General features: G+C 51.0%; 3 protein-coding genes across 13 annotated transcripts in view; 1 reads left to right on the forward strand and 2 right to left on the reverse strand.

The window, feature by feature from the left end:
- Positions 1-8445, reverse strand: part of smarcd3b (SWI/SNF related BAF chromatin remodeling complex subunit D3b) — a 26105-nt gene extending 17660 nt beyond the window's left edge. For 3 of the 7 annotated variants that reach the window (XR_015084526.1, XM_086021515.1, XM_086021514.1), the window contains exon 1: positions 1077-1321. Coding sequence is in view for 6 of the 7 variants with exons in the window: in XM_086021515.1 (XP_085877641.1) it covers positions 1077-1154 (78 nt within the window). In the remaining variant the exon portion in view is untranslated. Of the gene's footprint in view, positions 1-1076; positions 1323-7873 lie in introns of those variants that run through there. The other 4 variants (XM_086021517.1, XM_086021516.1, XM_086021519.1 and 1 more) reach the window with 4 other exon arrangements.
- A 1177-nt stretch (positions 8446-9622) lies between these two features.
- On the reverse strand, positions 9623-20243 carry nfx1 (nuclear transcription factor, X-box binding 1). Of its 2 annotated transcripts, none has more exons than XM_086021320.1 (23): positions 19937-20243; positions 18331-19029; positions 17433-17594; positions 16872-16949; positions 16684-16789; positions 15789-15860; positions 15576-15715; positions 14927-15026; positions 14614-14831; positions 14241-14338; positions 14136-14166; positions 13972-14054; positions 13234-13342; positions 12947-13066; positions 12560-12639; positions 12203-12439; positions 12045-12118; positions 11361-11462; positions 11152-11289; positions 11011-11077; positions 10488-10633; positions 10230-10334; positions 9623-10144 (listed from the first exon to the last, which is right to left on the reverse strand). In XM_086021320.1, exons 1-23 carry the CDS (start codon positions 19953-19955, stop codon positions 10069-10071), a joined length of 3060 nt encoding a protein of 1019 aa, XP_085877446.1. In that variant the 5' UTR covers positions 19956-20243; the 3' UTR covers positions 9623-10068. The 2 variants fall into 2 exon arrangements, with proteins under 2 accessions (XP_085877446.1, XP_085877445.1); XM_086021319.1 differs by having other exon boundaries at positions 10230-10419.
- A 1447-nt stretch (positions 20244-21690) lies between these two features.
- asap1b (ArfGAP with SH3 domain, ankyrin repeat and PH domain 1b) overlaps positions 21691-23013 on the forward strand; it is a 37344-nt gene continuing 36021 nt past the window's right edge. For 2 of the 4 annotated variants that reach the window (XM_086020071.1, XM_086020066.1), the window contains exon 1: positions 21691-22415. In XM_086020071.1, the coding sequence (XP_085876197.1) occupies positions 22290-22415 (126 nt within the window). In that variant the 5' untranslated portion in view covers positions 21691-22289. The remainder of the gene's footprint in view (positions 22416-23013) is intronic. The other 2 variants (XM_086020067.1, XM_086020068.1) reach the window with 1 other exon arrangement.

The following is a 23013-nucleotide window of genomic DNA, read 5'->3' on the forward strand; positions in this document are numbered from 1 at the left end:
GGTGACGTCATGTCATTTGGACAACGTGGAAAAGTCGCCATTCCGTGCCACCGTCGTGCCGGCCTCGCCCGCCGCGGGGCGTCCCCATACGCCCGCGCTTTCCACCAAACTACGGCTATTTGGGTTGTTCTTTGAAGAACCTGCTTGCGTTCAAATGCAAGTTTGTCCGGATGGCCACGTTTTGTGTCCATCGGCCAACATGGACCGATCCCACGCCGTCAGCGTCCGGCGGGCATTTCAGCCCGTCGACGGTCGGGACGCGCGGTCGCTCTGATTGGCTGTAGCTAGCGACTCAGCGCTCGGAGCACCGCCTTGGTCCCGTTCCGAGCACGAGAGCGCGGGTTGACAATGTCTTCTTTTGAATAATATGATTAAATAATCAAATGAATACATTTGAATAAAATACTCAAATACAATACAAAACAACACAAAAGTTTGTGAATAATTGTTTCCTTTCTGGGGGGGGGGGGGTATTGAATGAAAAACGCATGATTGGAAGGACATTTGAGGAGAAGCTGAAGAGCAACGAAAAACGATGTGCAAGCAAGCAAGCAGTCGTTGGATTGAGCGGCGGCACGTTGGAACTTTCTTGCCACTGTGCTCGCCCGCAGCACGCGCACGCACACGCGACCCAAGTCCACCTGACCCCCCACCCCCCGCCCCCTCCCTACCCCCACTCGGCAGTCGCAAACAGTCGCGCAGACCTGAGCGTCTTCGCGACCTGACATCTCCCACATGAATGGAGAGATTGTTCCACGCCACTACCGTTCGTGACCCTACCCCCCCGACCACCCCACCCCACCCCCGTTCCATCCTCGTGTTCGAAGCGTGCTAGCCTCAAGACACGGTGGAAAATGGGGGGCAAGCCGGTTGCTATTCCCGCGTCCTCCATCCCTGGCCGAGCCAAATGCGACGCGGGTTCCGTCCGTGAGGGGGGCCGGAAATAACCTTCACGCCCCCCCCCCCCCCCCCCACCCCCGCTCTCACCGCCTCCCTCCCTCTCAATGACGAGCGAGCGAGCCAGCCAGCGAGCGAGCGAGCGAGCGGGCGGGCTGGCGGGCTGGCGGGCGACTCACCACTCCATGGACCAGGAACTCAAACAGTTTGCTCTTGGTGGCTTTCCTGGCTCCCCCCGCCGTCTCCTCCGTGGCCATTTGCTGCGCTCCCCCCTCCGCCTCGTCTGCTCTCCCTCCGCGTCTCCTTCGCCTTCTCCTTCTTTTGTCTGGCCGCCGCCGCCGCCGCCGCCGTCGTCAGCCAGCCTCCCGTTCCCCTCCCCTGCTCCACTTTCCTTCTCTTTGTGCTCTCCTCCTCCTCCTCCTCCTCCTTCCTCCTCCTCCTCCTCCCTCTTTCCCTCGCTTGTGTGTCTGCTTCACTTTTAACTTGCCTTTCACCAGCGCGGAATGTCGCTCACACGGGGGGACAGCGAGAGCGAGCGAGCGAGCGAGCGAGCGAGCGAGCGAGCGAGAGAGCGAGCGAGCAAGCGAGAGAGAGAGAGAGCATACGAGAGCGAGCGAGAGAGCAAGCGAGAGCGAGCGAGAGAGCAAGCGAGAGAGAGAGAGCTGCTGCTGCTGCTGCTGCTGCTGCTGCTGCTGCGGGGGCCGACCAGGGGGGTTTCAGCCAGCCCACCGCCTGACACCCCCCCGCGCAGCTGTTGCGTTGCATTCCGCTGGTAAGATAAGAAGGCATGCGGCGAGGAAAAAGGGGGGAGGGGGCCACTTTGGAAAGCGCTCCTCCGATGGGGTGACCGAGTCGGAGGTGGCAAAAGGGGCGCTTTGAAAGAAAATCAACATGAGTGGAAAAGTACACGCCTCGTAATCTTCACGGCGTTGTTTTTGGACCTCATTTTTGCATTGAACGATCCAAATTGTTTTGGGACAAGTCACCTACAATTGAAATTGAACTCCGATAATAAAAAGAAATAAACATAAACAAATGTCAACGGCATGTCTTGTCATGGTTTTTCTGGCATAGTCGATTTCTTTTTTTTTGGGCCATTTGAAATCTAGAGAAAAATAATGATTAAAAGCGATCGAAAATGTATTCTGCCCTGAATCAAACTATGACTTGACTGTACCTGGACATTTTCAATGTTAGGGTGGCACGGCAGCCTTCTCTAAGAAGTGGGCTTCCTTTGCAGGTCAAGCCCGCTCGCCGTCATTTGGCCTTCGCGAGTGCATCAAGATCAAGCGTCAAATGCTGAGGGTCAGCCCAGTTCCATGCACAACGTCATGGAAGTGGTCGTCAGTGCGCCCCCCAGTGGACAAAAATACCAACAACAGCTACTTTGGGTGCTCTCTCCTCCCCCCTCGGGCGGCTTCTGGCCCGCGGGCCGCCCGTTTGAGCGACCTCGCGGAGCTGCTGCTGCTGCTGCTGCTGCTGCTGCATTTTCTGAAGACATTGCGCGTGGATGCTGAGCTGAAATGCTGCGCTCTCGTTGTGGCGTGATGCGCAATGCATGAAAGCAACTGTGCAAGGTGGAGAAGAGCTTTGCATTCATGGTCGCCAAAGGTGGACTGGGAGAACATTTTGCGCACAAGTTGAACAAGTCAACGCGCTTAGGAGAAGCCACGCGGGCGTTCAAGCGTGATCAGGGCGAGTGGGCCGTGCAAAAGACAGCAGCCCACCGCACCGACCGCACCGCACCGCACCGCACCCCGCCCTACCCCCGCCCCCACCCCCACCCCACTCGTACATTGAGTCACCCCTTGCCGGACCCCCACCGACTCCCTCGGTATTCAAAAAAATATGCTAATGTCCCAGTGTGGGGAAGACTAGGGGGGGGCTACAGAGGGGTGGAGATGGGGTGGGGTTGACCTGTTGTGTTATTAGATAGCCAACAGGGGGCGCGAGCAGAACAGGAACGGATGCATGGAAACCATCCTTGATGCATGGAAACCATCCTTATGGCATAAAACAGCCTCTAGCCCGCGTGTTAAGATGGAAGGCGCACAGGACTCCGTATTGTGGAGATGGCCGATGAGGACAAATGTTCTGGTAGACCGGGAAACACTTTCAGGTCACCAGTTGGAAGCTTTTCCAAACACGTCAACATCCAAACCACAAGAGGAGGCCAACGAGCGCAGAAAGTAAGAAAGCATCGGCTACTGCACTTACAAGACAAAATCCAGACCAAATGACCCCGAAATTGTTCAATGGTTTTTAAAACACCGATTTGCAACACCGTCAACTTTAAAAACACCAAGCATCCAGTATCTTACAAAAATCGAATAAAATGACAATTGACAGATACGAAAAGGTTTGTTAAAAAAATGGCCAGTTGGTGTGTGCTTTGTCATCTTCCAAGAACAACAGAAAGCATTTCTTGAGCACCCAGTACTTAAAAACAGAACGTGTAATAAAAAAATATTGACAAATTGTATAAATGTACATTTGTATGTACGTGAAATCCATTACAAAAACTACAAACGTGAAGCATCTGTGATTCATCTTAATACAAAAGAAATGAAAATAAAATACAATTATGAAATAATAAAATCCTAATTCTAATCACGCTGCAGGTTTGGGGCTTCCATCGCCCATTAGTACAAATAATAAAGCAAATTGTGCTACGAACATGTATACAAAAATAATGCTAATACTATGTTGTGAGCTTGTGATTTGATCCTAAACAAAGACTTGTGTTTTTTATTTGAAATCGAATGCAAAGGTTTGAGTTCGACAACGTGACACGTAATATAATGACTGATGAAAGGGTTGCGCAGGTGTACCTAATGTTGTGGCCAGTGGTGTGCAAATCTTGCCTACGGCGAACCTCCATCGACTTGTCAACTCGACTGTCAAGCAGACAGAAGCGCCAAAAGAAAATCGGGAACTTTGGGCCTGGCGTCCCACTTGGAGCTGTCTTTGTCCCGCATACAAAAGAAACTCCTGGACTGCCATCAAGGGCATGAAAAACCCAAATGGAGGGGGGTGGGGGGGAGCCCAAAAGCAGCTCCCGTAACAGCCAAGGACGTGAACACAATACACAAAGTGCACCGCTTGGAGAAAGAGGAACGCTAAGGATTTTTTTTTTTTGGTTTTTTTTTTGGAGCGAGACAAAGCATCTAAACCCAAAAGCGTCACCTGCTGCAGGGCATTTCCTGTTTGTTGTAGCCATGGCAACGGCGTAATCTGCCTAGAGCTGGAAACTACATCAGCCAATGGGACGAGAGCCAGGCCAGGGCATCATCATCATCATCATCATCATCCTCTGAAGCAAGTACTCCAGAGGAACTTTACTTGGGGTTCATCAGAGGCACTTTGACATGAGATTGCACGTGATTGGTCCAATCGGAACACATCGCCTGTATGAGGGTGTGAAGACTTTTTTTTTTTTTTTTTTAAACAATTGAGCTACGCATCTTAGGGTCACACACCGTATATGCTAGGAAGGCTTTCGAAATGATTGATCTTGGTCTCATTTTTTGCATTGCCAAAACCTAACATTTGAAGAGGGGTGTGTAGACTTTTCCTAAAACTCTGTAATGGAGGCCAGCCTGTCCGTGCTGTTGAACTTGGAATTGGGTCAACCTGCCAGTTGCGCTCGGATGACGAAAACCAAACGAGCAACTTGAAGGACACGAGCGCACGCGGCCGCTGGAATGGTATTAGCTTACAAAACGCTCCGTTGCACTCCCCAAAAATCCAGAAGCTGACCGTGGAACGGACGGAGAGACAGCTCCAGAGGGGGCTCTCGGGCTTCACCTGCCCCCACGCACCGCTTTGGAACACACCACAAGAGACAGACAGACAAACAAGCACTTAGCATTGGTGCTAGCTACTGCATCTGAAATTGCGGCCATTCTTCACGGAAAGGCCAATTGAGGTTAGGTTGTCAAGTGGCATCCATAGGCGTTTCGAGTCCATTTATGAGGGGGCCCACTGCCCAAGCACAGCATTTGAATGGGAAAAATTGATTTGACCTGCAAGTCATTTTAGTAATGAGCTTGGTCACGAAAGGAATTCAACTCAGTCAACTTTTTTGTGGTCTCTATAGCCGAACATGAAATGGTTCTTTCTGCGCTGAAGTCTGTTCAGTGGAAATCAATCACGTGCAGAAGTTTTTCCCCGGAAGCCATTTTGTTTCCATGGCAACAAACTGCCATTGAGCAGGTTCGCATTCCTCCGCCGCTACAGAGGGAAGTGCCCCCATTGTCCATTTAGGCCTGAAAGTAAGACCAAAAGACAAAGACGCGCACGGCAACGGCAACGGCAACGGCAACGGCCGACCGACCGACCGACCGACCGACCGACCGACCGACCTCCTACTCTTGGCAAACAAAAGCCCGCTTTGACGCTTGAGGAGGGCAAACTCTGGAACTCGAGGGGGGAACTTCGGCGCATTCCCTTCAAAACGTTTGTTGCCCAAACCAGACGTGGGGAGCCGTGGCGCTACCTCGCATACTAATCGGCCTGTTCTCCTTTTTGGGCTGCGAACTGAAGCTTGAAATCACGCGCACGCTTCACCAGTTTTAGGTGGCCGCCTGCCCTGCCACATAGCGCAACTCGCTATGCAGTAAGGTGCTTTTTTCACAGCTGACTCACCAACCAAGTCTCCATGAAGAGGAAACAAGAGGAGAAGACGAAGACCAGGAGGAGGAGGAGAAGGCAGCCTGAGCTTTTTTTTTTCTGCGAGCAAGGCCTGTACATTCACATCCGTGTCCAGTTAGTTCTTATTCAAAAACAGCCTCTCAGACGAGGGAATTGTTGGATTGAGGGATTGTTAATCTGAAAAGTGGCTCTTTCTGCGCTTTTGGGTAGAGCAAGAACATTTCAGCGCCTTCCTTCCTTCCTGCTTGAATTGCAGGAAGGCATGAGCTAACTAGCGACCACTTTCTATTTCAAATAGAATAACAACCAATATCAAGCAAGTTAAACAACAGCGACGACAACACACTACACAACTGGCTCACTGTGAGAATCACCAAACAACCCAGCACTGCATTCAACAAAACATTTGAAGGAAAAACAAGTGCCAATGCCAAGTGTTAGCACATTTGTTTCACTTTGGTTGGGGAATTACAATTAAGCAAATACAGATGGCGTATAAAAGCGGAGACTAAAAGAAGTGTTCAAATTATACTCACCTTGGATAAACAAAGCTAACTGAAGCCGCAGTTACCGCTTTGAAAAGGTAAATACTGTTTGCGCAGTATGTTCTTTTTTAATTCAAAAAGGGAAGGTTGGTTTCAAAATTAAGCACATCTAATACTCACAAATGTAAATTACAAGTGAAGACTGGCATTGTGTGTTTAAAGTACACTAAAATATAGCTAAATCAAACTAACTTTAGCCTCATTTTTTTTTTCAAGATAATATGATTCGATCATGATCATCAAAAGGGCCACAATGCTTTCCCTTGAATGATGCCACACACCACATTTAGCACTCACAAATCAACAAAACTACCAAGTGTTGAAGCTCACATTTACTAAGCCAAACGAAGCTAACTGTAGCCTGAGTTGATGATTATGTATTCGATTTTCTAAAAAAATGGGACCTAGGTTCAAACTTTGGTTGCGTTTTCAAACAGCACATTCAACACTGACAAATGATAATGACCAAAAGAAAAGCTTCGACCTGCTTTGAAGCATCAAAGCTACATTGAGCGACGCTTAACGGAACAAAGGTAGACCGCTGTGTGCGCGTATTGGAAAGCGAAATTGACATACGCTCTCTCCTAATTAAAAAAGAAAATAATGGTTTCACTTGTGTTGGGTATTTTGAATCAAGCAGGCACAGTTGATTGTGTTGAAACTCCACTGAGCTGTGTTAATGTTAAATACAGCTAACTGTAGCCTCGTGTTTGAAAAGATAACCTGATGTACATGAATTGTCTTCGAATTAAAATGGGGGGCGTTGGTTTCACGTTGGTTGGGTATTCTTAACGACTCTTTGAGAAAGAAAATGACATTGGTCACACTTGTGTTGGGTATTGCCAATGGGCGCATTTAGCAACATCACAAATTACGCTAACGCAAAGCAAAGACTGGCTTTGAGTGGTGACGCTACATTATGTACCCTTTCCAGTATCCCAAAATAAAAACATCGCACAATGCTATTCTAAAAAGGAGTAGGAAGAAGTCAGACTTAATTCACCTCATTGTGGCCTTGTGGAGAATAAAGATCATGTTCCCTTTTCACTTCTAAATTACAATTTGGCTAACTGCACATTTAACATTGGGAAATAACCCTAATTAAAAGCAGAGTCCATTTTGGAGTGTTTATACTGAGTTAGATGTAGTTTGGTGTGGTTATTAAAATTCACCAAACATCACTCTTGAAACCCAAAGAATAACCACTAATAATCTAGCTATCAAACCGGTTGAGTCTTGATTTGTAATAGACAACATTAAGGTACACCTGACAAAAAGTGTTTAGAACGACAAATAAAGTGACCAGGGAGTGTCTGGTGCCTTTGAAAGGCCACAAGTGAAACTTTTTGTCAAGAAGGGAGGAGGCTATTGGTGTAAATAAGATGGTGCACCGTGCCGTGCCCAAGTCAGCGGGTCAGCAAACCCCCCCCGCCCCCCCTCCTTTCCAGTCCCAATGACGGAGACTCAAGTGTCTCGTTTCTCCATCGAAAGTCAAGGTTAACAAGCCGCTGTCTGCTGAGGCTGCGAGGAAGGCGCCTGATGATGCAGACACACCGAACTGGTCTGCCCCCCCCCTCCCTTCCCCCCTGCTCCCAATACCCCCCCCCCTCTGCCTCCAGCACGATGCGTCTGTAGCGAGGCCAAAACACCACCATTTTACACTGAAAAATCCCCCTTCCATTGAAAAACGGGAGCCCCCAAATGTTGCCGTTTACACGATGGCTCCCGCGGTAAAGTGGCAAATAATGGTCGAGAAGCCAAGAACCTCCGCTCCGTACCTTTCTCTCCATCCTCTCCCTCGGTGGGGCTTTTTTAGCCGACTCAACAGCACCGAGTGTCGGATGCGTGCAGTCGTTCAGTCCGCTCCGCTCCGGTCCAGTCAGGTCTCTGCTCAACTTCCTCGAGGCTTTTCAAGAGGAAAAATCAAAAACAAACAAAAAACGGCGACAACGAAAAAAAGCCAAAGAGAGACGCGATCGTGTCACTTGGCCGTCAGTGGACGGCGACTTGTTAGCGGCGCTCTTGCAGCTGCTGTTGCTGCTGCTGCTGCTGCTGCTGCTGGCCCTGCGGGGATGGAGCCGCCACAAGCCGGGATTGGTGAAGCGTCGCCGGGGAAGGCAAGCGAGGAGGAGCGCAGGCGCCGTCGCTTTTTCGCTTCTGCCAGCCGCCGGAGAGCGACGCGAAGGGATGAAAAAGGAGCACAGGCAGGGAGTGTCGGCAAATGATCAGCCTCCTCGCTCGCTGCGTTTCCGTTTTTTGTGGGCTGAAGGCTTTCCTTCAGTGCTACACCTCTCCACTGTTTTTTTTAAATCTCAAATAGCAGACACAAAGAGGCTGCCTGTTTTTTCTTTTTAGGGGTAGGGGGTGTTGAAAAAAAAACCGCAGGGTTTGCAGAAAACCAGAAGCCCACGAAAGCAGCAGCACTGTTAAAAAAAAAAAAGCCAGCATGAAAAAAAAACGCAAATTGAAATTCAGCATACTTCTTTCATTAGGTTCAAATTTTAAGAATTTCGCCGTCGCGCAATATCGTATGCTGTTGTAAAAGTGTACCGCCTTACACTGGAAGGCCTCTGGAAACAGTTTCCAATTAAAATGCACCTTGAGATACGAGCTGAATGTGTTCACAGAACAAGCTTGCAACTCAAAACACTCACGTCAAACCTTTCCCCTATTGCATTGAAGTCAGCCAGTCATCCCTTCCCAGCCTCCCTAAGGTTGCAAAAGTCACGGGAAACAAAAGTGTGCGAGTGGAATATTACGCAGCGGCCAAGTCAATCACCTGACCTGACTCTGACGGCGCATGCATGTCACTTGCTGATCCAACAAAACGGAAGGGAAAATGCCCCAAAGCATCGACAAGCTGGAAGTAAAGAAAGCTGCGGTGGAGACCTGGCGGAGCATCGCTACGGATGAACTGGGGCGTCTGCTGATGTCGTTGCTGCTTTGCACACTTCTGCCGTCTCGAATGACCGCGTGGTCTTGTTCTAAGGTTGTATCACCGTTTTGAGTATCAGTAAACCTGCTTTGACACATCCACGTCTGCAGAGTCATTGGTCTAAGAAAGGTTAGTTATAACTCATAACAACCATGACGGCACAGTAGCTGCAGTGACCTGCAGTGTCCCCTGGATGGCGCCAAAGACTCACAGACAAAATTAACAAATAAAACAACTTTCATCGTGTAACAGCACACGTCTGCTGATGTCGTTGATGCTTTGCACGCTTCAGGCCTGCACCAAAGTGCATCTCTCGTTGGTTTCGTTTCAAATCCATTGCACTGGTGTTTCCAGCCGAAAAGAGGAGAATTATGTCCATCTATGGACCTGACTGTAAAAGCTAAAAGAAAACCAAAAGTTGACGTTTTTCGTCTTGCTCATGCTGGACCTGAGTTGTTGACACGAGCGGCTGCGAGTCACCCACCAAACGTTCATGTCGCAACCACCTGGGTGCAGCCCACTCGTGTCCACCCACCCGCTTCCAAACAGCAAGAGCAGAAGACAAAGCAGAAATACGCTCCGAAACGTGTCCTTCAAACAAGGAGTTGAACTTTTATTCCACGTTTGGATGAAAAGCGCCTCTCCTAGGCAGGGGCGGAGCCATGGGTGGGCCTGGGTGTGCACAGGACCACCCAGATTGACAGACTGCCCACTGAGTGAGATTCAGGAAAAAAATGTATATTTTTAAATGATTCAATTGGCATTTTGTTGTGTTTTCTGATGGATTGAATGGCATGATTGTAAATCTGAACTTCATATGAATCAGGTTGTCGTTTTATTTGAAAATATGATATGTCGGGACAGGAGGTTTGTACTCGGCCAGAGAAATATTCAGGCCCGCCCCGATTTTTGCAGGCCCACCCGTTAGCCACGTTCTGGCTCCGCCCCTGCTCCTCGGCGAGCGCCTGCATGTCAAAATTCAAGACTTGATCCACGATTCATGCTAGTGGGCAGCGACTGCATTCCTGTTTGATTTGTTCAGTCCTGGACGTCAAAATAGTCAATTGCCGGCTCTTCTTTGACCAGCTTGGACCACGTGGTGGCGCTGGAGGCCCTGCGAAGGGAATTGTGGTTTTGGGGTGGTCAAAACGTAAGAGGGCAACCAAATGGTGCCTGTTGACAGATGCAGAAGAACTGACCTGCTGTTGGCCTGTTTGATGTGAGCGATGGGCACGGGGGCCCTGGCGGTGCTCTCGCGCTCGATCAACGAGGTGAGCGTCCATTTGGGACACAGCGACTTCCCCCTGACAACATGGGGGGGACAGGGCTGGGCAAGAACATCTGGCTTCTCTCCGGCAAAAACGCATTGCGATTTGATCCCCGCCCACGCTTTCGTAAAAAGCAAATGACAATGGCACAACTTGGAAGGTTGTTTTTGGGCAATTTCCCGGGCTTACTTGAGCGCCGTGACGACCACGTTGCGCTTGGGCTCGCTATCGTAGCTGACGCTGTCCACGGCGTAGACCTCGGCCAGCTCGTGGACGATCCTGCGGCGGTCCCTGTTCATGGGCTGGAAGCAGTGGCTCCTCTTTGGCTGCTTGCCCTACACGGCGACAAAAGCCAAGGTATGATTAGCCTGACATCGAGGAGCCTTGGCCTCACGCGCCACCTGCGACCTTCAAAGAAAGAAAAAGGAAAGAAAGGGAAAAAAAGGAAAATGCGCCACACATTTCTCCCAGCGGCCAACGAGGAAGCTACTAATTTAGCTGAGACCAAGAAAGAGTTGGTGTGACAGAACGCGGCTGCTTCTATCCCGGAGGTCCGTGACTGGGCCCCGAAATAGCTTGCGTGATATGCAAAGAAAAACAGGTCGGGATAATTATGGTTCGACTTGTGCTTTTGCAAGTGTCTACAGTGCTGCCTTCGGATAGATTACAGAAAATGAGTATCATCTCTCAAAAGGGATGAGTGCGCACTCACCTTGGAAACCAGCTCCACAAGATTCTTAATGGCCTCTTCGACACCCGCGACAAACTTCAAGTCTTTCCTGAAAGAGAGCAAACGTGTACTTTCTAGCGCCGCGTCCGTCCGTCCAAAGGAGAGCGCAAACGGGAGGCACACCTGGCGTCCTCTTTGAGGCTGCCGCTGTACACGGTGGGGGAGCGCGCATGGAAGGGGTCCGAGGAGGGCTCGATCTGCAAGGCCTCGGCCAGCCGCCTGTTCCTCTCCAGAGCGGCGCAGTCCTCGTCGCACTCCAGCCTGAAGGGCAAAAGCCGTCAGTCGAGCGGCTGACGGCCGGCCGAATCGAGCGGGCGGCAGCCGTTTGCTACCTGCTCTGCTTGAGCTCCTTCTTGGCCAGCAGCGGGCCCATGTCCATGGTGTCGCCCGGCTGCATGTCCGACAGCTTGCTGGCCACGGCGATGGCCGCGTACCTGCCGCACACGCAAAGCTTTCAACCCACGCGCAAGAGTCCGAGCTTTGCCGGTCTCGAGACCGGCGAGGGCAACTTTCTCGCGACTTGTCAGAGCCCTCTAGCGACTCTTTTTCCAAAAAGCGACAAATCTAGCCACGTTCTCCGCTGTTGTTGGAGACTCTGATGTGAAAGCACGCATCCTTCTTAGTGTTGTGGACACGCGGCGCGCGCTTCCGCCCGCGTCCGTCCCAGAGCACTCGCGGGGGGCACAGGCCCCTCCCGGCTGCAGTCAGAGCAGGAGATTTCTTTTTTTTTTTTGTCTGAAGCAACTGCATTTCAAGACAGTCACCTCGTTCAGACGGTTCGGTGTGTGTTTGCATTTCTCCGTGACTAAAGCTAAACCTGGAACATTAGCTCTCTAGCTTAACATGGCTAGGTCTAAACCGTCCGGTCAAAAGTAGGATGATGCAAATTGGGCCATGGCGTCATTGGGCCGATTCTAGGACAAGCGAGGAGTTGGCAACGCTGCTCTCGACAGCATGTCTGTAAGGAAGCTGGACAAAAGGCGCACATTGAAAACAGACTCACGCATTCACCTGACCTCTGATAGGAAGTGGCCGCCTCGGCGCACGACACGGTTTCCTTCTTTCGACCGCAATGGCACTGCAGCGCCACCTAAGCGTATTGCACAGCATGAACGCGGCGCCCCCGCAAGACTCGCAGCTGCTCATCGAGCTTGACTCCGCGCAAACGTTGTACCTTAGCGGCGCAGGTGGTGTGCGGGCAGGCGCTGCCCGTGTGGCAGGCGGCGGCGCAGGCGTGGCCGCAGTCGGGGCGGGGAAGCGCGCACGGCTGGCCGCACCCGCCCGATGCCGACGACGAGCAGTCGCCGCGGTGGCAGATTCGCTTGCAGCGGTGCATGCGGCACGCCAGCCATTTGCCGCACGCCAGCCCGCAGGAAATGTCTTGGAGGTGACACGGGATGTTGCTGCGTTGCTTTAAAAAAAAAAAAAAAAAAAAAAAAAGGAAAGTTAACTCTTGACTGTTTAAGAAAAAAAAAAAAAAAAAAAGTAAGCGGGGGGGGTACAGCACGAGTCTTGCAGATTGTGTCGTCACCTCGTGCTTTCCCATGCACCACTTGTCGGTCAGGTAGGTGCAGGGGGGGCACTTCTCCTCGCTGTGGCAGTTGTGGAAGACTGAAACGACAGAGTTCCGATGAAAGCGCTTGTCAAAGGTTCCCTCAGCGTGCGGTGCAGACGTCTGCATCGTTTTGCCTCCCCTGCGCTCAACGTCAGCAACGGCCCTATTGTCACATGGCCCTAAAAGATTTTCCCGAGTCGAGTCTCGCGACTGCAACAGACGGCCGATGCGTCGCCGCACATCCGACCAGCATAGGCGGCCATTTTTGTCCCACCTTGTCACGTCACACGGGCTCACTCGCGCGTTCACTTTTAAATCAACGGCGAAGACGTTAAAAATCGGTACGCGTGTCACATGCTTCACCTGGATGGTCACACTCGTGTCTCCTGGCACACAGGTTCTTGCACTCGGGCGGGCTTGTGCCGCACGGGATGGGCGGGTACAGCACCGAGACCCCACAGTGACACGTCAGCTCGTCGAAGCCTGCCAACACGCGAAATAAAAAGGGAAAGGCGGGCAGACAAGCAGAAAACGAGAAAGAAAGAAAAGAACGGAAGAAATGGCAAAGAAAGAAGTCCAAGGTCACGGCCGGTTACATCCGGAGCACGCGACCCCGACAAAAGAAAAGCTAAGCGTGCTTTGCCACTCACCGGACTGCCAGCAGGGTTGACAGTTGCCACGGTGACACGGCTCCTGGCAGCGGTGCAGGCCACAGTTGAGTTTGTAGCCGCAGACGAGCTGGCACTTGTGATCCACACTCTGCATGAAAGGGCCGCACAACGCTCAAACACACGCGGGCCGCTGAAACCCCAAAAGCCGCCAGTCAACGGCAAAAAGGCGACCGTTCGAGAGCGCTCGGCGCCAAGCGCTCGTTTTGGTACAACCGGAAACATTGAGGCTCACGTCCACAATGCGAAGGTGACAGAAAACAAAACTGCCCCGAAAGGACACGCATCAGACGGATTTTGCTTTCACAATTTCTCTTTGAATTGCAAGCTCGTAACCAACTGCACTGCTGCACACACGCCAGTAGATGGCAGCCGCGCAGCACTTTTGATTTGGAGCGCGCCGGTGATCGAGAGGCGGAAAACGGCCACAGGTTGCATGTCGGGACCAGTTACGGCATTGGCTTCAAAGTCGCGGCTCTGCGCACACACATCTCGGGAAATAGGCAGCTCACAAATGCCGCAGACACCCGAACATTTTGACAAGTCAAGTCAAGACGACGGACGTGCTTTCGTTGTTGCTTGCTGTGCCAACTCGCTGAATTCAACTTCAGCGTCGCCGTACGTTGCTTTGTCACTTTGCTTCTTACAGTAGAAGGCTGCCGCCGCTATCGCTCTCCCCCTTGAACTTTGACCTCGGCAAAGGCCCGGAAAACAACTCACCACGCAGCACAGCTCGCCGCACTTGTGTCGGCCGCAGGAGCGCTTTTTGTTGCAGCGCTTTTCGCAGGTGAACACCAGCTGGTCTGAAATGCAACAGGCAATGAAATGAACAGCGTGACGGCTCGCGCGCCGCCATGCGTTTCCTCCGCCAGCCATGAGCTCACCCTCTCTTGTGACGGTGGCGCACGGCACCTCCTGACACGGGACGCAATCGTCAGTTGGCGAGCACAAAACGGGACAGGGTAGCCGTGCGTGGCCTTTTCGCTCACCTTCGTCTTGGAGGCACACCTGCACCTGATGTTAGACGTCAGGGAACAAGGCCCGCAGGCCCCCTCGTGGCACAGCTTGTCACACCGGTGGATCGAGTCTGAAACAAACGGGGAGACACAGCAGCTCACTTACTCCTGCCTGAGCGGGGGCGGACAAAAAAATCATTGATGGAGGCAATGTCCCAAAAATTGGAAAGCCTCCCACCTATAGAAACGTACAACCCCCAAATCGAGTCCATTCCACATGCATCAGAAATCCGCACGAAGGCATTAGTAGTCAGAGCGCCCTCTGCTGGCCAACGTGATAACGGATGCCCGGCTGCAGCCGAGTGGTGAAAACACAAAGCCACATCGCATTGGGAATGCGTCGTACCGTTGGAGCCGCAGGGCAGGGGCATGCCGCACGTCTTCCCGCAGGAGGGCAGGGGGTCCGAGCAGCTTTTTCGCTGGGGGCAGCCCAACTCCAGGAGCTTGGCCAGCGGCGTCTGGCCGCAGGGGCAAGTCTCGACCACGCTGGGCGAGCGAGGGCACGGCAGGCAGGAGCCGCGGTGGCACGGCTGCGGGCACCCGTGAGTCTGGCAGTTCAACATCCTGCGAGAAGGACAAGAAGGAGAAGGAGGAGGACAGGCGGTCGGTCTTAGTGGCTTAACGGAAACAAAGATGGGCAAAAAGAAGACCAAGCTTACTTTCCACAAGTCTTTTGGCAGGAGAAACTCCCCGAAGCGTCGAATGCGTCCGTCTCCGTGCCGCAGGGGACCTCGCGAGTGGAGACTCCACAGTAGCAGGCTTGAGGGGAGAGCTCACAAGAGTCATATTACGGACGGCGGGCTGCGACATTAGTAACGGCGGCCCGATGGCCGCCACGTGACTGTCGGGCCACCCGCGCTTGACTGGTTCACGCACAGGCAGGCCTGTAGGCTATATCCAATTGGAAATGAAGTATTGTTTTGAATGACAATAACTGTATATTGGGGAGCAAAGAGTGGGGCTATTTTTTTGAAGTGGCTGCCTCAACTGCCCACTCGTGCGCAAGAAAAAAAAAAAGCTTTGCCCACTAAGACTACACATCCAATGGTAGGCCAAAACATATGATTATGAATTTTGCTAAATCTAGTTTTAAATCACATGATCTATATAAAGGCGTGGAGAGTGTGGATATTTTTTTATTTTTCCCAAACGGCTACACGGCTCACTGATGCGACTGTATACTCGCGTGCATTTTTTCCACTACGTCTACATGCGTCAGTGTTTGATCCTCAGCTCTCGGCAGATCGTCGATTGTTGTTTTCAAGTGTCCAAGGGGCCCGCCCTCTCCCCGGGCAGCGTGAGCCTCACCTTGCCGGACTTGCAGCTGGCAGGGCTGACAGGGTCCGCCGTGGCACACCTGAGCGCACGCGTGCCGACCGCAGTTGAGGGCGGCGCCGCACGCGGCGTCGCAGCGGAGGAGCGACGGCTGGCCGCAGCGCGTGGGCCGGCTGCGACGAGGCGACAAAATCAAGAAGGAAAGAAGGACGGCCACGCATGAGGACGCTGGCTCGGGAACGTTACCTCGTTCTTCCACAGATGCAGGATTTGGTCACAAAGGCGGGACACTGCGGACAAGGTCCCGGGTGACATAAGCTGAAGGACACACGGAAGGGGAGAAACAACAAGTACTTTCACGCGTATTTTCCTTCAGTAGCCATCAATGCGTTTTCTATTGCGCTCGTCCTCAATCGAGCTAGCTGAGCCCAGATGACTTTGGGCAAGAGTACACTGCGGTCTGCTCACACGGTTACAAGACAAGCATTCACGCTCACACTGGACAATTGAGCCCCTGAGAACTAGAGTGGTCTAACTCCCTTTTTCTCATTTTGGAGGACAGTGTTGAGAGAGCATGGATGAAATCAGGAAATGTGCCAGCACGCACTGCCCCCTTTAGGTCAATTTTGGAACTCATCCTCAACTTAGACCAACATTGATCTCAAAGTAGCAATGTGACAGTGTGGCCACCATCTTTGTGGGGGAAAAAAAAAAAGGTGGCAAGCGACATCATTTGAAACGTCACAATAATTCTGATGCATCGAAGCTGTCGAGCGTCAGCCCACACGAGCTTATTGGTGGACATTTCGAACTGAAAGGTGTCATCCAAGCGGGGAAGGGCTTCCCTGACTAGCAGAACAAACCAAAGCGTCAGCCACATCGCACACACACAAAAAAAAAACTATCATCGGATTTTCTAAATTCTGCTGTGTTGTACTTGGGTTGAAGGGACCATCCCAACCTTACTCACTATTACTTGAGGCCCGTTCCTGGCTCATTGACGCCGACTTATTTGTGACGCAGAAAAACAAAGGAAACAGATTGTGTTTTATTTCTGGCTTCATAGGAGCGACTTCAATAAACTTCCGATGGACATCCTTCAGCGCGCATCGTTTGTATCGTGTGTCAGGTGCTGTCTCACATGTTACAAGGGTGGTTGCAGTCCACGCCGCTTCTCTTCTTGCCGCACATGTCGCCGCAGCTGTGTGGGATCTCGCTGCGCTGCCACTCAGGATTGGTGACTTTGCCTGTCGACAGACCGCGCGGGCGCCGTCTGATGAGGTGACAAACTTTGCACGCCATGGCGACTTGGAATGAGCAAAGACTGACCGCAGAAGCAGGTGTAGGAGGCCGGGTGTTGGAGTGCAACATTCTGACAGGCGGGACAACGCCAACCGTCGGCTGAATCTGACAAACAAAAGATGACACAAAACAATGGGCACGGAAGGCAAACAACAGCGGCGCCTTTTCTGTTGGGACCCAGAAACAACTAAGAGCCACAAAAGCATGCTGAGGGAATGGCGCTTGAGGGAAAATGAAGAACCCGCATCCAATCCAATCCAGCAAGCTCTAGCGCACTTTCACTTGTCTTGTGCAGGAAATGTGCTATACAAATAAACTTGCCTTTCCTACCGTATAATACGGCCATCAAACCAAGAATAGACTTCTTTTCGTTCGGTTTAAGATCTACAAAACTAAAATGAAAAAAACCCAAACAATTTAATTCTCTTCTTAACATACAAATGACCCCAAAAAAGAAAAATTCTTCTAGAATACCTTACAGAAAAAAACATACATTTGACTCACACCTTAACTCAAACAACAAAAATGTCATCTTTTTTCTTGGCGGCTGCTAGCCCAAGTGCGTGGAGCGCAAAGCGCGCGGCGTACCGTCTGCCTGGGAGGCGGGCGAGCGGGCCCATTTCTTGATGCAGTTGAGGTGGAAGACGTGGAAGCAGCTGTGGCAGCTCCACACGGGCGCCATCAGACGGATGACGTCGCAGCACACCATGCACTCGTACTTCTCCGCCGACAACTGCTCGATCAGACAGCCTGCGGGGCCGCAAAGGACCGGCGTCACTCGCTTGCGAATGCCGCACGGGCTGAGCCGCACGGGCTGAGCCGCACGGGCTGAGCCGCACGGGCTGAGCCGCACGGGCTGAGCCGCACGGCAAACTTTGGGGCTCGACCGACGCTCAAATGGCACTTCCAAAACGGGCGGATGCGCCGCAACAAGTTCAAACGTGCATGTCACATTTCATGCTAGTCTATCGTTCACGGTTAATGTAATCACAATTCATTGACAGCTGTATTACAAAAAAAAAATGTAAAATGTAAAATGATTTATTCTAATACTAAAATAATCATTCATGCAGAAGTACGGTATTTTAATAATACTTTGTCAGACTATTTTAAAATTCTTATTTGGTTTTTTTTTACATTCCATTTACCTCTAATTTCTGAACCGAGAACTTTAATTGAAATAAAGTAACCAATCATTTCATCAAAAACTTGGCTTGTTTTTGATATTACGCAAATCTGTTTCATTTGTTAATAATATAATAATACTCACTTATTTGAAAAAGGTTGCATTTACAATTCATTATTAAATAAAAGACAATCAAAACTTTTACGTAAATCTGTTTGGTCAGAAATCATTAATCGCGCATGTACTGGTAATGGTCATTTTAAAATCAAAAATATTTTGCGGTGCCAAGTCAGCAATCCGAAAAGGCCGAGGCCATTTTAAGGCAATGTTGGCGGTGCAGACGCAAGACGTTTGGGCAACCTGTTTGCGTTTGGTTGCTTTGCGGCACGTTGCGGTTGCGCACGCTCCTCCGGCCTCCCGGGTGGCGGCTGTTGCGGTCGTCGTGGCGACCCGGCGCCCTATCCGTGTCGCTCTCGCCCTGCGCTGGCACTTTGGGAGCTTTGATGGGTCCTTGTCGCCGTTTGTGTTCGGGCTCTTTCTTGGCATGATCTCCGCGGGGGTCCGGAGCGCTCGCCGCCGGCTTCCGTCTCCTTTCTCGTTCTTCTGCTGCGTCGTCATCCGGCGTGCGACGCCCGGCGGCGCCGTTCTTCTCCCTTAAATGAGGGTCATCTCTTCGCCTGTCATTCTCATGCCTCAACTTCCTCTGTCCCGAGTTTCCACTGTCGCCGTCGTCTCTCCGCCAGTTTGTCCATTCGTGTCCGAGGTCTGACTGGTGGCCAGCGGAAGGTCTTTGCCAGCACGAGGCGTGAAAATTCTCACTGGCGCCTCGGAATCCGGCCCGGCGGCCTCGCCCTCGCCTGCTACCGCGGCCTGGCTGGCCCTGTTGGCGGTGAGCATCCTGAGAGGCCCCGTGTTGGAAGTCGTGACGAGGGCGGCCATGTTGTTGGGAGGGAGCGCTCGAGCGTCGCTCGCCTCCGAATCTCGACTGACCACGTCTGGACTTGTTGTCGGTTGGCTTTGTAGGATGCGATGCGACCTCTGGATTGAGGTCCGCTGGCTCTGCAAGCACAACGGTGACAATGTTGAATACAGTCCACACAACAAACAAGAAACGCAAAAGCCTAAACTTTGAACAACCGGGCCCTGATGCAAATCAAAGCGTTACAAATGCTAGCCATTTCAACCAATGATTCTCCAAGTGAGGTACGCGGCTCTATATGTTGCTAGAGGTAAAACGATCACTGCCTGAGTGCAATTCAGTTGTATTTAACTTTGTCATTCGATATGTTTGAGTGTCATTTTTATCAAATGTTTGCTTTAAAACATTTAATAGGATACAAACTATAATACATAGTCACGTTTTTTAAGTGCAGTGGTGACATTCAAAAAGGGCATACGGTTGTAGTTCGTTAGAACAGAACTGAAGAAAACGTTCTAAAACCTTTGCGTTACTTTGATCAACGCTTCGTCCTACAACACTCATGTAGTCGTGGTGGTACTTGGAGGGTGAAAAACATTTTGGGGGGGGTTGGTACTTAAAAGTGCAAAAAAACAGGTTTAAACTTGGGCGGACTGCTTGTTCATAGTTGCGCTGGAAAACACTACTTACATCATTCACATGGTCATTAAATGATCTGTCTGATAATGATGGTCTCTTGTAAATCAATTAAGCTGTGAAAATTGTTTTTCAAAGTTCGTGGGCAAGTCCTGACATATCCTAGCAGCTTCCTGGGACTAAAACTCGTATGACACGGGTACAATTATTACACTACTTCAAACGTCGGTGCAGTAAAACGTCAAAGCAGCTTCGTATCGTTGCCATAAGTGACTGCAATGAGCTAACGTGACCAAAGTACATGCAGCGTTTGAGTTTGTGCATCCCTTCGAGTCCATTCGGTCATCCCTTGAGAGAAAGTCTTCTTAAGGAAACGACTGGATAAAATGAGACTAAATCCAGACCATTTACCTGAGGAGCCTTCGGCCATCCAGCAAGCTGTTTTATTAGCGCTCTCCCTAGCCAAAAGTTGCCGATATCCGCAGTTCTACGTCCGTTTACAGCAAGTGACAAACGTCCACCACGAGCAAAGCAAGAGTAAGTCTTTTGTTTGTTTGTTTCGCCTCTAATCCGTCTGCTGGTTTACTAAACAGGGTGGTCCTAAAAGAGACAAATATGTATTTCCCTGGTTTCGACGAACTTCCTTTCCTCGGACTCTAACTAATAATGTTAGCTTAGCTTGGCCGCTCGGCGCGCATGCGCAGAGGTCGGCCAGTTTTGATCATGAACTACGGCAAGTACAGTGGGTCAAAACACACAAATGTTGCCTGCGTGTGTTTTACGTTTAACTTTTAAGTGTCTTCCCTATGGAAGTACTTTTATTGTGTGTGTGTGGGTGTGTGTGTGTGTGTGGGTGTGTGTGGGGGGGGGGGGGGGGGGGTTGCGTGTTGGCGTGTGTGTGTGAATAAAAATGGTTATAATTCCTTGGCAGTATGGGTGCAGTCCTTGCTGAAGCGCACTCGTAGTGGGTGGTGGCGGCTGTAACCTCTACCCCTAACCCTCAGACGCTCGGTCTGGCCCTCGACCCCTTGGATTTTTGATATTGTGGCCCCCGAATAATGTAGTTGAATAGCCCTGCCCTACGCACTCGTACCCTCGCAGGGCGCAAACGAGGGGCACAAGGGTGCAAGTGTGGGTATTGGGATCGGGCCAAAGTGACAAATCATGTAAGCATTTTGACCTGCGGCGTTTACACGATGCCCAACGGCACCGCCTATTTACATGGCAAAGGAATTTAGTTTTGACACATAGGTAAGCTGTTTTGAGAGAGATGTGAGCTTTTGTAGGTGATACAAAATGTTTTGCTGGACTATTCAGGGTATTTTGGCAAAAGCACAAAGTGAATGCATATGAGCCAAAGCTATTGAGAAGGAGCTTTGCAATTCTGGTGGCATTCACTCAACGTGGGAAAGGAATCTAATTTGGAAGCTTGTGTGAAAGAACACACCGCAAGCCACTAGGTGGCGCTTGGTGGGTTGTGGTGCTTTTGAAAGTCAAATGAGATAGTGGGAGAAAAACAAATATGTCGCATTTGCAATGCTTACGTGCGTGGTGTGTGATGACAGTTATTTAAAAGCCCGCTAAAAGCATGATTTCAGTGTTTGGATCTTCTAGAAGGTAGAAGGTAAGATGATGCTATGGATTTTCTTCACTGTAACCAAGTTTACAGCATTAATTGAAATAAAACCCCGTAAATATATCCATCGACGTGTGTAAAAGTCACCGTAAACAAAGCACGTTTGTGTTGTTAAAACTAAACGAAGGCCTGGCAAACGCTAGGCAGCGGCAGGATTCGCTGCAGTCACATGACGCATGCGCAGTGTCAGCTCGGTCAACTGGTGGAAACAGGGAATGTGGGTCAAGGTACCCATAACATGCACGTTGTCGTGGACATGAATGATGATGCGTTGACAAAATAAAATACGCCCAAAAAGAAAGTAGACGAAGGGCGCGGTTTAGAGATAGCTGATCTTGAATTACATCGTGTGGTTGTCATTGTATGGGGCCGAACATGACAGAACGACATGACCAAACGACACAAACGATACCGCTCGGCCGCCTTGTCGTTTGCGTTTACGTTTGCTTTGTAACGCGGGTTTTATTTTGAAAGCCGGCTACAGGAAGCGGCAATCTCGGACGTCCGCTTGCTTAGCTGTCGGTCGCTCCCGCCTCCTCTTTCTCAGAGCCTTGGAGCGAGCGAGAGTGGCGGCGGCGGATGAGTCTACGGCACGAAAACCTTCCTCCTACCCTCCAGAAAAAAACACCAAAAGCAGCCGACCAAGGCAGCACCGAAGCCGTTGGCAGTTGGGAGATGACATTGGCGCACCATGGACTACGATAGGCAGGTGGTTTAGCGGACGGTTGCTGGACGATTTAGTAAGCTTGGGCTCGTTTTGGAACATCTGTCGAGCAAAATGTGGCCATCCGCTTGCCTTCCCGCCAGCTCGACTTAGACGCTCGCTTTAGACGTTTGCACGCTCCCCATTTCGTCTCAAAATCCAGCTAATTCCTCCCCCCTCGCCCCCCGGGGAGCAGTGAAGTCATCCGAGAGGGAAAAACGGGGCTTAATCATCTCCGTAGCGACAAGGAAAATCCGCTTTCTCACCCCCTCCCTCACTCGGACTCGCCCTGCCACCCCCTCCCCCGCACAACCCGCGTTTACATGCTGTGTTCCCCCTGAAGTGTTCTCTCCTCGACACCCCCTGCCCCCCTTCCCCCGTCCCCACCTTCGAGCCACCCAGCTGGCCATTATCCACCGTCGAGGATGCCGGATCAGATCTCAGTATCCGAGTTCCTCTCGGAGACGACCGAGGATTACAATTCGCCCACCACGTCCAGCTTCACCACCCGGCTGCAGAGCTGCAGGAACACCGTCAACGTTCTGGAGGAGGTGAGGACACCGCCAGCAGCAGCACCAGCAACACAGGATGCATGCATGCGTGCAAAAAAAAAAAAAAGCTTTTACACTTTGAGCCGAGGGCACCTGTAATCTATTTCAATGCATTTCCTTCATTGCATTGAGACCGTAACGGGCCCTTTCTTTCTTGTGCTTGACAACGTGAATGCCCCGAGCTCTGTGGCTTTTTCTCTGAAGGTGAACTTGTGTGTCCTCCTGCTGCTTTTCTTGTTGTCACATCAGAGCGAGCACTCTAAAGAGGGCGCTTGGGCAACTGGGATGGAGGATGTGGCGGTTACGTAAGAGTGCAGCTTCAGTGCACATCGCTGCCAGGCCAGGCCAGGCCAGGCCAGTGCTCAGCGTAGTCCGTTCCAGAGTCAAACTGTGTTAGCTCTTGCCGCCATAGGCCCAGTATAAATAGCAGCGTGACAAGTGGGCGCTACAGTCTCAAATGCTTCATGTTCACAGTATACAGAATTCTGGTGTTCACATTTTGATATTTTTAAAGGTGCCAGTTGGCATGAGTATAGATATTTTAGATTAAAAAAAAAAAAACACATAGTTTGAGCAATTCAAGGCCTGTCAAATCCTT

This window comes from Filicampus tigris, chromosome 21, assembly GCF_054856515.1.
Source record: "Filicampus tigris isolate MCC_2025a chromosome 21, RoL_Ftig_1.0, whole genome shotgun sequence".
Lineage (NCBI taxonomy): Eukaryota > Metazoa > Chordata > Actinopteri > Syngnathiformes > Syngnathidae > Filicampus > Filicampus tigris.